The 13,106-nt window shown below is 39.8% G+C and overlaps 1 protein-coding gene across 1 annotated transcript; it reads right to left on the bottom strand.

Annotated features, from left to right (window-relative positions):
• Window positions 1–1,063: 1,063 nt before the first annotated feature.
• Window positions 1,064–4,801, bottom strand: LOC306898709 (protocadherin 8; the record flags this gene model as incomplete). The annotated part of the gene is made up of 4 exons (XM_079464453.1): window positions 1,064–1,380; window positions 1,528–1,661; window positions 2,321–2,391; window positions 2,474–4,801. The coding sequence occupies 4 exons, from the start codon at window positions 4,799–4,801 to the stop codon at window positions 1,064–1,066; spliced, it is 2,850 nt and encodes a 949-aa protein (XP_079320579.1).
• Window positions 4,802–13,106: the final 8,305 nt, after the last annotated feature.

The following is a 13,106-nucleotide window of genomic DNA, read 5'->3' as shown; positions in this document are numbered from 1 at the left end:
AGCAAGCTCTTTAATGCCACTAATACGCCTAATTGTGGGCCTTTCTACGCCTCTTTCTGAACATGTTGTAGAGACATGACTGCTGCACTACAGCTAATCCAGAAAGCACCATATGTTCACAGCTCTTAATGCCGGATTTGAGGATTTAACACACATATGTGTGTATGCATTGTCTGATCATTCTTAGTCCAGTCGTGAGGCAAGATCTTCCCAAACATCATCTGACATACATGTAAAATCAGAAAGATGCCTACTGTAGTGACAAAAAGCCAATATTGGGAAGTTAATATGTTTTAACCTTTTAGTCAAATATAAAATATTAAACACATCTTTTAAAATATATGTATGAATGTTGAGTAGTTGTGATTGGAGTGTACTGAAGCTCAGCTTGGCACAACACAAATCGTAATGAGTCGAGAGCCAAAAGAATGAAATAACTAAAACTATCTGCTCGATGTTTGCTTCATTTCCTCTGTGCTTTGTGTTTTTTTGGATTATTTTGTATTTAATTAGTAAACCCCTTATTCCCTGTAGTCTTTCTGGCAATGTAAAGTTGTATTTTCACCATTTTGTACCAGACTCCTCATATTTTGATGGATAATTATTAGTTTAATCATTGTAGAAATATGGCCTTCGGACATCACTTTTTGGACACTACTGTATGGGTTATTGCTTTAGGGGGTTTGGCATTATTCTGTATTCCACTGTCAATATGAACAAGATTGATTTCTGTTAGGATATTTGTGTGCCCGACCGTGACATTCCTGTTCCGTCATAAAAGAAAAGGCAGCGTAGGTCATTTATTGTTCGAATTTTATAATATAAAAAACAACTAAGTGTAACAAATAAGAATTACTTCTTAAAAAATATACAAAAAAGAGAAAACACATTTATATTAACCTTATTTTACATTTGCCGTTCTCATTCTCAAAGAGGTCCCGAGAAATTATTTTAAAAAAGACAGTCGAGTAATGCCAAGGTGATTATACAAATAAATGTGTGTGTCCTCAGTCATTCCAGTTCAAATATTAAAATGAAAGATTTTAATGATCTCCTTCAAAATTTAAAAGGTGGTAGCAACTTCACAAACAGCCGAAACCGTCAGCATGTCCTTCACGGGTTCAGTTTGCTCCTCAACATCACCGGTCATTCCTTCCAGCTGATGGAGAGAGTTTGAAGGCAGCGCTCCAGTCCTGGAGAACGTCTGCAACGTGTTTGTTTTATTATAACCTTCTTTCCAGGGATAAGAATGAACATGGCTCATGTTGTAAACCGGAGCAGATAAACCTATCGTGTAGGCCGTCCCGGGTGGAACGTGCATGTTCTGCGTCTGTATAACCCGCTGTTTGCCTTTCCAGTCTCCTACACAGGAGAACGTGCCTTCAGAAAGAAAAAATCATATTTAAAGTTCTACATTCATGCATAAAAAAGGATGAAAATCTTGTTGTTTGTTGTAAGTGTAAGTGTTTTTATTTGAAAACTAAACTAAAAGGCTGGTGTTGTGGTGTGTTCGATAGCTGTCCGTACTTCTGCTCACTGGTTGAAATGTTGTCAGGCTTCTTCTGAGAGCGGCTGTGCTGGTGTCAGAATCATTGTCATTGAAATCACTGTCTCCTTTGCCGCTGTCCTTCACGCTCAGCTGATCCGTGTTGCTGGTGCCACTGCGTGTAGAATCAAAGCTATCTGTTTATTGATATTCCTCTGCACAACTGAATACTACATTCACTGAGACATGAGTAATGTGTCATCGCCTCTCTTATGCTTTCGGCCTTTTATAAAAATGTTTCCACTTTGCCTGCATAAGAAGTGAAAGGGATCTTTTTACATTTAGATTTTGTATCATTAATATTTTGTGTGACCCATACGACAGTAACTGGTCCAATGTGCTTTGGTATACGACATAACAGTGACCTTAAGTGCACGTAAAACAAGGAGTCCGAAAGACTAACGCTGTGTCTACACCGGACGCGACACGACAAAAGACATTAGAAACGCATTAGAACCCATTATAATTTTACATTTTGTTCACACTGGATGTGGTGCGACAAACCCACTCAAAACAAGCAGGTTGTAATGTCGCATCGCTCCTGTCGCGTCCGGTGTAGACACGGTATAAGAGCGCGTGAGATTATTTGGATTTATTTCTGTGTCACAAACTGGTGACCATTGGGTCAGAACCAGAAGATGCTTTTTTACCAGCTTGAAAAATAACCAAAGACAGCCAGTCATTTCTATTTAATTGGAAAACCGGACTACTGGTGACTTTAGGACCTCACTGTACTTTACTGATGGACATCTTTTGTGTTTGAACCATTCTTACCTCCTTTGTAGACAGTATTTTTCATCTTGCCACAGAAATGTTTGTTCAAAGGGTTTGCACGGCAGGAACAGCTGTGGAACAAAACATTAAAGTTAAAATTACATCTTAAAGAAAAGCTTTGAATTAAAAACTTTTCCAACCTGAATCGCTCACCTTTTCCTCAAAGTCCAGGCTCTTGTCTTCATATAGACATTGTTGTATTGAATCTCCTCCATTAGGCAGAAAGGCACCGGGGCCACCATATATATCCGAGGTGACGGTGTCGTTTTTAGAAAAAGGGCTCGACACATACAGACCATCTCTCCCGTAGTTTCTCCGTCTGCGTCTTTTTTTGCATGTCACCGCTAGGATGCCAATGGCTATCAGCAGCAGCACGCACCCCCCTGCGAAAGCAACGATAACCACCATCCCAACATCAAAGCTGAGGGTCTCTTCATCCTTAGACCGGAGTAAAATAACCACCTGGTCCTCCTGGAAGCCAGTGTCCGTCACCACAAACCGAATAGTGGCCGTGCTCGATAGAGGCTCTATGCCGCTGTCCACAACAGAAACCCTGGCCTGCAGAACGTCCCCACATGATGCTGTCAGACTTTTGCACAAAATAATTTCGCCACTCTTTTTATCCATGAAGAAAAGTTGTGCGTCATGCTCTAGAATATGAAAACTCAGATCGTTGTTGTCACCATCGTCTTCATCTTGTGCGGTCACACGTAAAGCCAGGTAACCACGCTGGGCGTTCAGGGGTATTGGAATGTCAGCTGTGTGATTCCTCAACACTGGATATGTAAAATATGGGGAGTTGTCATTTTCATCCACCACGTGGATTCTTACTAAAGCAGTGCTGGATAGTGGCAGGGAACCTTTGTCGGTGGCTTTAACAGTAAACTGGACTTGTTTAAAAGCCTCAAAGTTAAACGATCTCAGAGTGTAGAGGGATCCAGAGACCGGGTCTATGGACACAAACGTCGACAGCGCAGTACCATCGGGCGTTTTGCCTTCAACGAGGCTGTATGACACCTTTCCATTTTTTCCAGTGTCGAGATCCCTCGCAACGACTGTGGTTATGAACGACCCCGGGATGTTGTTTTCTATGACTGATACATCGTAAACGTCTTTGGTGAACGCGGGCGCATTGTCGTTCTCATCCGTGATGCGTATCGTATAATGCGTAACGGTTTTAAAAGGCGGCGTTCCCAAATCCTCAGCCATCACTGTGAGATTATACTCTGAAATAGTTTCCCTGTCCAAAGTTGCGGTCGTAACGATCATAAATGTGTCGCTGTATGCCTGTTGCAATTTAAAATGCTCGTGTCCGTGCAGACTCGTGCGCACGTAACCGTTGGGTCCAGAGTCGCTGTCCGAGGTGCTCACTAAAGCCACGAAGCTTTCCACGGCCGCGGCCTCGGTGATGAAGGCCACCCCGTCACTCGTAGAGGTCATGGGCTTAATGCTGATCTCTGGGGCGTTGTCGTTCACATCAACGATGTCTACAATGGCCCGACACGTAGACGAAACCGAATTGGTGCCCAAATCGGAGGCCTGGATGTGGAACTCGTACGACTTCTTTTTCTCATAATCGATCGTGTCTTTTAGAGTCACCTCCCCAGAGATGAGATCGATCTGGAAGACGCGCGTAACGTCCGACGGGGAGCCTTCGACAAACCCGTAAACCACTTCCCCGTTAATCCCGGCATCGGAGTCGAACGCGTGAACTTTCAGCACACGGGAACCGACGGGGGAATCTTCGTTCAGCTCCACTTTGAGCGAGTTGTGTTCAAATGTAGGGCTGTTATCGTTAAAGTCCAGCACTCGTATGTAAACGGTGGTCGACCCAGATTTCGGTGGAGCCCCTCCATCTGTTGCGGTCACCTCGAGGGTGTAAAACTCTTCTGTTTCCCGGTCAAGTGTTTTGATCAACACGAGCTCGGCGTATTTGGTCCCGTCCTCCTGCGTGCTGACCTCAACGGCGAAATGATTCGTGTGCGTAATGTGGTAACTTTGGATGTAGTTGTCTCCGACGTCCCGGTCCACTGCGATGTCCAGGGGAAACCGCTCGCGCAAAGGCGCGTCCTCTGATATCTCCATGCGCGTCTCGTTGCGCGCAAACCAAGGCGCGTGGTCGTTGGTGTCCTTTATCTCGATTTCCACGTGAATGAGCTGAAACTTTCCTTTTGAGAAGGCGACGACATCAAAAGTTACGAGACACTGCGGGGCCCGGTGGCACAGCAGCTCTCGATCGATGGTCTCTCCGACTGTTAAGAGCCCGTCCGTCGGTCTCATGTGAATTACGGACGGGTTTGTCTTCTGCATGAATTTGAATGATGTCTCGGGGTCTTCAGCCGGGTCCATTTTTAAGTCCTGCGAAAGGTTTCCAATCTCTGTGCCAGGCGCGTCTTCCTCAAAGGTGAAGTATTTCGTCGTTGTACAAAGGCTTTTGTAAATGACGCACGCAAATATAAAATAAGTGCGACAGAACTTCATGTTTACAATTAAAATAAACGATGCCCTCAGATTGAATCTCGTGTTGCTGTGGTCATCACTGTTGTTTGCAGGTTTGTCTGATGTCACCAGCTCTCGTCTCATATGGGTCCTGGTGTATGTAAATCGACCCATCAGCTGACCAATGAACTTCCACAGCTCTCCCAAAAGCCTCGGACATGGCTCCCTATTGGGTCACAGACTGCTTCACACCCTGCAAGTGTCAGATGCCCATAAACACACTCTTGTTTCATGTCAGACAGAACCAGTAAGTCTAGACACACTTTGCTAAAGTTGTTCAAACCTGAGAGATTTGTAGACAAAAATAAATACTATGAGAGATGTTCATTTTAATGAATCATGTGGATGTTCATTTTAATGAAACCAAACTATGTGCTCTATATGTGGAAATGCAGTTCTCAATATAAGTTTTTTAACAAATTCGTTTTTGTCATTTAGCAGATGCTTTTATCCAAAGTGACTTACAAAGAACAATAAGCGATATGTCATAAAAGAGCAATAGTACATTAGATGCTAATGCAAAGTTACTAGTTTCAACAAAAAACAGACCACTACCTGTTGAGAGAAGAGGGTTAGTGTTTTTTTTCAGAGTTTGTTTTCTTTACACGTTTCTTAATCATTTACTACGATCAATGTAGAGAAGCATATAGAGGGTCCTAACAGAACCACCGACTGGTCTCCGTCAAATGAGGAGACCGAGGAGATAAAAGTGTTAACTCTTTGAAGAATGAGTCATTTATTGTTTGCTCTCAGCAGCCGTGTGGATTGTAAGGTGTGAAATGTGACGCGTTGTCAAGTGTCTCGTTCGTGCTAATTGGTTTATCTCAGGACACAGACCATTTGACAAATGACCCAGCTGACAAACCGACCACTTCACATGCAGATACACATCTCTGTCTGGTACAATAGTCAAAGGTCTGTGTTCTGTTCCTTCTGAAAACCTTCACATCTATCTCTGTCTATCTTCTGTATAAAATAAAATATGTAAAGGTTAGGTTAGACTTAAAAGAATAGAATTGTGTGAACATAATGTAGCCGTGTGCTGAACTCTTCTTGTAATACTTTAAATGCATATACAGTGTAAAGTGTTGAAATCTGTGGCTTGATATCAGATTAATGCAACACAAAGAGCTGTGAGTAATCCAGGACATTAACTTAATGCCATTTAACAGCGTCTGATCTCTCAACAGTAAGCAGTTCAGGAACTCTGTGACACTGATGTTAAGGTCCAGCTTTTGAGGAGCCTGATTTAAGCTTTTTATGTAGAGCAGAAAAATCTGTCTGTTGGGCACTCAAGGACACCGTACAGTAAAACAATGAAATAAAAAAATGGTGAATAATACAACAAAACCAAAAGTATAACACAATTTAAAATAGACTAGAAAAAGCTATTCAAACGGATACGTTTTAAGACGTGATTTATATTTTTAATCAGAGAGTCACATTCTCTCATAGATTGTGGAAGCGAATTCCAAAGATTAGGAGCAGCATGACTGAACGCCCTTGACACCATAATGGCCAAACGAACAGAAGGTTCAACGAGGGAAACAGTTGAAGAAGATCTGAGATTTCACTTCGGGGGATAGATGTGGAGATATGGTGGTGCAGAGTTATGAAGAGCTTTAAAAGTGAGAAGTAGAATCTTGTAGACTACTCTATATTTAACAGGAAGCCAGATGGATAGAGGAAGTTGAAGTGAAGTTTGTGGGATAAGTTTATGAGGTAACCATAAGGGAAGGGAATTACTCAATACGTGAATAAACTGAAGCATGTGCAAGAATAGCTGTAGAATTTAGTGTGAGAAACGGACGGAGACGGCTGACATTCACAAGTGAAAATATGCAGACCGAGTAATATTATTCACAGGTTTTTCAAAGGATAAGGTACTATCGAGGACAACACCCACTCTTTTGATCTCAGTAGATGGGCAAATGATAGAATTATCAACTGAAAGAGAAACACTTTAGGATTTTGACAAATTAGATTTGGTTCCAACGAGGAGAATTTCTGTTTTGTTGGTATTCATCTTAAGAAAATTACATGTAAACCAGGATTTTATCTCATTTTAGCAATCCAAAAGAGAGGAAGACGGAATGATAAAATTTGGCTTAGAAGACAAGTAGAGCTGGGCTGTCTGTCTGCTATCTATCTGTTTATCTATATTTCTTGTCTGTCTGTCTGTTTATCTATCTAAATATGTCTGTTTATCTGTATGTCTGTTTATCTCTATGTCTGTCTGCCTGTCTGTCTGCTATCTATCTGTTTATATATCCATATGTCTGTCTGTCTCTCTGTCTGCTATCTAACTGTTTATCCTTCTATATGTCCGTCTGTCTCTCTGTCTGCTGTCTGTCTGCCTGTTTGTTTATGTCTGTTTGTCTGTCTTTCTTATGCATGTCTTAAAAGAGCAACACTAAGCAAGTCTCAAAGTATCTAGAAAAAATTCTCTATATTAATAATGCGTCTTTCGTTGTGTATCTGTTGTTTCTCTAATGCTATTACAGTTCCCTCAAGACTGGTGAACAAACTCTTTGGAAGAGTTGAAGAAATTCACAATCCGTCTGTGTGTGTGTGTGTCTGTCTGTCTCATGAATATGGCTCATGCGGGCATCACTTGACGAGTCTAGAAACAGTATCTTTAGGAAAAATGCATACATACCGTGTAAAACTATGTTTTTTGGTTTATTTTTGTTTTTTGTTTGTTAATTGTAGAAACGGATGAATCATACCTTCAAAGTTCAGCTTCCAGTTTTTCTCTGTTGTTTATTTCTACTGTTTTATGTCTTTTATTTTTGCCGAGACAACAACAGTTAAACTCTTAGCAGGGATGACAGGGTGTCTAAATCCCAGATTTGACATAGTTTGACAGTTAAATGAATTAAAGAAATTAGTTATTTGCTGTTAAGAGGCTTCTAAAATTCATCTTGAGCTTTAGCCGTTCATCTCATGCATCTGTCACCACAACAAATCTTGAAGTCCGTGTTTCTCGTCAATGTCTGTAAAAGGGCATCGAAATCTGAACCTGAAAATGAAATGACTCATATTAGTCAAGCCTTATTGTGACATTTGATTTAGAAGCATATATGTGTAGTTTCCGGAAGAATGGTTATTGTTCAGCTTGTGAATATATGACAGTTTCAGACAGCACACATTTTCAGGATTAGACGGAGAGTGTTTGCCAGTAAGACGTGTGATTAAAGAAAGATCACAGCTTGATTAAGACGTGTTTGCTGGGCCTAAGAGTATTACTGAGTGCTAACAAGCCCGGCCATCTGTTGTGCTATAAAGATGTTTAACTGTAATCAAGAAAAGAAACTGTTTGGCAGGCGATGCGTCAGATTCCTCATCTGTTTCTCTTTCAATAAGCCCTTATAGAGCTTTTTTCTTCTTAAAATTGTCTGTTGTCAAGGTGATTTTAAGTGGATGTGTGAAGTCTGTTTCCTCTCAGGGTCACACAGGCGGCCTAGTGGAGTCGACTTCATCACATCAGACATGGTAACATATTTAAATAGACGGCAAAATGTCCTTTTTTTCAAAGTTGAACATCTATTTTGACCACCACTGTATATACAATGCCATACTAGACATGCACATGAAACTTTATTTCACATTGATCCCGAAGTAGTGTAACCTTTCAAGTTTGTTAACTAGAAGCTCATCAATAACTTTCTATATTTATGCCATTTACACGATTTTTAGACGCATTGTCTGAATTTTTAAGTGCAGCTTTTAAGAAAAACGTGTTTATTTGTTTTTGAAGTTAAATGCGAGTTCTTCAGTTAATGAATTGGCACTTCTTCAACCCGGTCTGAACTCCTCCTGTGGGATGTTATCTAACATCAACAATAGACTAATATTTATATTCAGGAAAATCTCCAACAATGTTTGAAAATCAAACCCCTGGCTTGTCACACACTGTCGGCGAGTAGAACTAGGAAAAGATTTGCTAAGCAAAGACCAATTAGAGTAATGAAATGCGTGACATCTTTTTTTTCATCATTTAATTCAAAATTAATTAGTCTATTAGGATACACTTGAATTATAGAGTCTTCTGTAATTGGCTCTCGACGGAATTATAACTGCAGAAGCAGATGTAGGGCAGATGTATAATGTGATATGGAACTAAGACCGGCATCAATTTCGCATCAATTTTTGAAGTTTTGAAAGATCCTTTTCGAATGATTGGGGTGATTTAACGGACGGAGATGGAGAGCACAAATGAGACGGAATAAAAGATTGCAGGAGAGGATACAAAAAATAAATGATAGATAAATTTGTGTTTCTCGCTGAGACCTTCAAGGATCCTGCCTATATTAACATGAATTCATCGCGGCTTTAAAAGAGCTCATGGGCTATTGGCGACTCTCTCGTGTCCAAGTCATATTTCACTTCTGATCAAATAAAAAAAGAAATAAGCAGATATGTTTTTGCTATTTGCCTTGTGTTTTTGAAGAGCTAGATAAATCTGCATTGTGACCCAAAATCAAATAAAAACAATGCTAAAATGATCTAAATAAATATAAATGATGTGATAATCTAAAACGTGCAGATTTTTTACAAAGCTCATAGTCTGAAAAGTGAGGTGTCCTATGATTGGCCAGTTTAACCAGTGCGTTGTGATTGGTGGAATACTGCAAGCGTGTGACAGAAATGTAACGCCTCTGACCATATTTGGAACATCAGGGTCCTCTTCAAATGTACTGACAGGTACGCCCACCTTACGTGCGTTTACATTTGGGTGGTCTTAGTCGAATCATACCACGAGCTGACGTAGATCTGTGGGGGTGTGGTTACACGAGGTCTGGATGTGCATTCGCTTTTAGAAAGAATGCATCTGTTCATTTGAGCAATTTTACTTGTCTAATACATGCATGGGCAACTTATAACATACCAAACACGCATTCGTGCCATATGACCCCTTTAAACTTGCTGTTTCAAAGAAACAAGTTTGTATAGGTTATGGAAAGTTTTTTTTCAAACGTGAATTTCCCTTTTTCTTCCCAACTTTTCTTAGTCCCTTATTGGATAATTTTCTTGGAAAATCCCGCCCCACGCGTCCACCAGCAAGAGCCCCACACCATCAATGCGCTCCGTTTGTTGTACTGAAGTTCAGCTGTATTTGTTTGCTCACTGCATCTGGGTGTAGATGTTCATTAAACGGTGGATCTAACGTTGGATTTGGAGAACCTTTAAAACTGATAGATGGTGCGGTCCTGTCTACAAGATGCCAGACATGAACCGCAAGTGGTAAATGAAACTGAGTCAAATGACTGTTATCGTTACATTACTTGACATGACTTTCCAACAATAGAGATCCAGCAGTCAAATACGTTTTACTTGTGGTTAGCCAATCATTGATCCCTGTTTTTAAACACATGGCTCATTATATACGATGTTTCAATTTTAAACTGAGAGTGTCACAAGTTAAACAGTCATGAGACATGTTTGTTCAATATCAACAACATCATGAGAGTGTGTACACATATGATGTTCCTGCGGCTATAGAGTAATAAAAAAGTCATGAGTGGACACATACATGATTTTTGGACAGTGCAGACTTGATCTTTTTAAATAACCTGGAAAAAATGGATCCCAACAGAACGAGAGGCCGGGTCCTCTAATGGTTTGAATGTCTGAGGCCTCCTGTATGTACATAATGCTTCAATTCAAATAGATTGATCAGGCGGTTTTGAGGCGCCTCTGACTTTTCAAACATTCCTGGATTTAAGTTGTTGTGCTCTGAATCATAAGTGTAAATAATTATTGAATATAAAACATGCTTAATAAGTACTAATAAATGATCATTGACTAAGTATAATGATTATAGCATTAAATCAACTGCATCATCTCATTCGTACACAATCGTCTTTGGTTAAATGCGGTTTTAGATCCCTCAGATCATGTCACTCATACATCAGTTCGTATGACTACTTCTTAATACTGTGAAAGTATACATGTGTACTATTAAAATATATAGATTGTTAATAAACTATTGAAAACCACTTTGGTTAATAACAGTGTGTAAAAGTTAAAAGAAATTACACAATACAATATGAGTTATGATTGACAGGATTTTCTCCTCCTCAACCTTTGTTAGAGCTTCATTTATTTCCCTCAAACACATGAATTCTTCTCACAGCCAGCGTGCCAGCATCTGACCTCAGTAAAGCGTGAGTCAAATTGTCATGTTACGAATTACTTAGGATTTACTGAAGGAATTTGAATAATCTTATGTTTCTTATGAATATGTAAATGAAGAGTGCTTTGAAACTGATCTGACTGAATGCTTTAATCCCATTATACCGGCCAGATTTCATGCTTTAAAATTGCTTTTCACCACCTAAAGCTACGGAAACAAACATTTGCAGTTTACTCAAAATAAACCTTTCCGTGCAAACCTAATTGCTTTAGGCCACAGTTTTATATGTACAAATATGGTTAACTTATTATTATACAATCAAATGAACAAAAAGAAAAGAAAGAAGGTAGTGATGTAGAATGATACGATCATTTTCTGTTTTTAAATCACAAATCAAATTAACCTGTTTTTTTGAGAAGGTCAAATGATGCTTGGAGTCCCGTTGAGATTAATGCAAGACAGAGACACAAAAAATACAAACACATTCTGAGAAAACCTTCTATTAGCTTCTAATTTATCATGACACATTGTGATTTTCTTGCAGTGTTTACTAAATGCAGAAATCAGCAGATCCACGTCAGACATCTGTACAGACAAAATGAAGAAAGTCACCTTCAGACTGTCTCAGCAGATTTTGAGAAGCGGAGGGATCAGTCCTTACAATGTGAGAAAATACTGGTGGCATTTAGTAGTATGTGCTCTGCATTACAACAGCTGCAGTTCAATGATGTCATTACAGCAAATACACCAGGGACCACCAGCAGAGGGCAATAGAAACAACAGAAACCTCAAGTCTTTTGTTTGGAGAGCACCCTTTCTTATATTGTTTCCTTTACATGTGCAAGAAATGCTTATCTGTCTGTCTGTCTGTCTGTGTATTTGTCTGTCTACACATGCCTGTCTTTCTGTCTGTCAGTCTGTCATTATAATGTTAACCTCTCAGCATTGCCATTTTTAAATCATCTGCTCATACAACATCCGACACATTTAATCATTCAATATGTCAATACAAAACAAAGCAAAGAAATTTGTGCCGATACAGATTTCTAATGTTGTGTTGACCAAACCTTGGGTGAACGTTTGTAAAGATCTGAAGGTAAAGCCTTATATACTTTGAATAATAGGCTGTTCTGAGGCGTTCTGAATAGTTGTTTGGTGGTTGATGGGTAATTTTATTGGTGTTTGTATGCAATTTTACCGTTTGTAAGAATTAACATGAACTTTCGTTGACTGTTGTTTTACATTTCTTTTATATCCTTGCCGCATGAATGATCCATATGATGGCTTAAAGTCCCAGTGAAATTAAAAATGACAATGCCTATTTTTTATTAAATATTGCAGTGTTTATTGTAAATAGTGTATCAATGTGGGTCATTCTCTTTTTTAAATCCGTGTGCCCTCATAATCTTCAGTTAAAATCTGAACATGCAGGTCCGTCCTGTAATGACCCATGTTAGTTGGCTTGGGCGGAGCATCATTTAACTCCTCCCCTTCAACTGTCAGTCTGCTGCCAGTTCCCTTTCAAAATGCAACGGCTGCCAATCAAATCGCAAAGAAGACGATAGCCACGGCAACAATTTTTCACATTTGAAATTCCATTTCACTCGGAAATGCGTCAAAATACGGATGTAAAAATGATCGCAACTTCCGGTTCACAGGGACTTTAAAGTTTAGCCGATCAGATTAATGGCAAACCTGAGCACAGAAAAGCTTTACATGTGATAGTAATAATAACAGACTCAATGTGTGTGTGTCTTGGCGGAGTTGTGCTGTGATTTGATTAAAACAGAGAAATTCTCATATATTAAATCTCTTGATGACTTGAGACTGTTGTGGTAGGAGGCAATGAAGTAACACGAGAAAAATGACATGGCGAATATTTCATCTCTACATTAGATTGGGAAGAACAGTTGGACTGAAGATGCCCAACCCCCCGTCATGACAGGGTTCCACCCCAAAGCGTGTCTGTCGCCTACATAACTCATCATCCAAACATCTTACCCTCCCAACACTTTAACTCTCAAGAAACTGTCATATGAAACTTTGAGTTGGCTGAATTGGTTTTCACCGAACCCCTACCAGCCAAAGCGCATATTTCATTCCAAAGAGAAACCAAACGCTGGCCTTCAGTGAGCCATCTGTGATTGA

The sequence above is a fragment of the Barbatula barbatula genome, assembly GCF_947034865.1.
Source record: "Barbatula barbatula genome assembly, chromosome: 9".
Classification (NCBI taxonomy): domain Eukaryota; kingdom Metazoa; phylum Chordata; class Actinopteri; order Cypriniformes; family Nemacheilidae; genus Barbatula; species Barbatula barbatula.
This window is presented reverse-complemented; position numbering and strand designations above follow the sequence as displayed.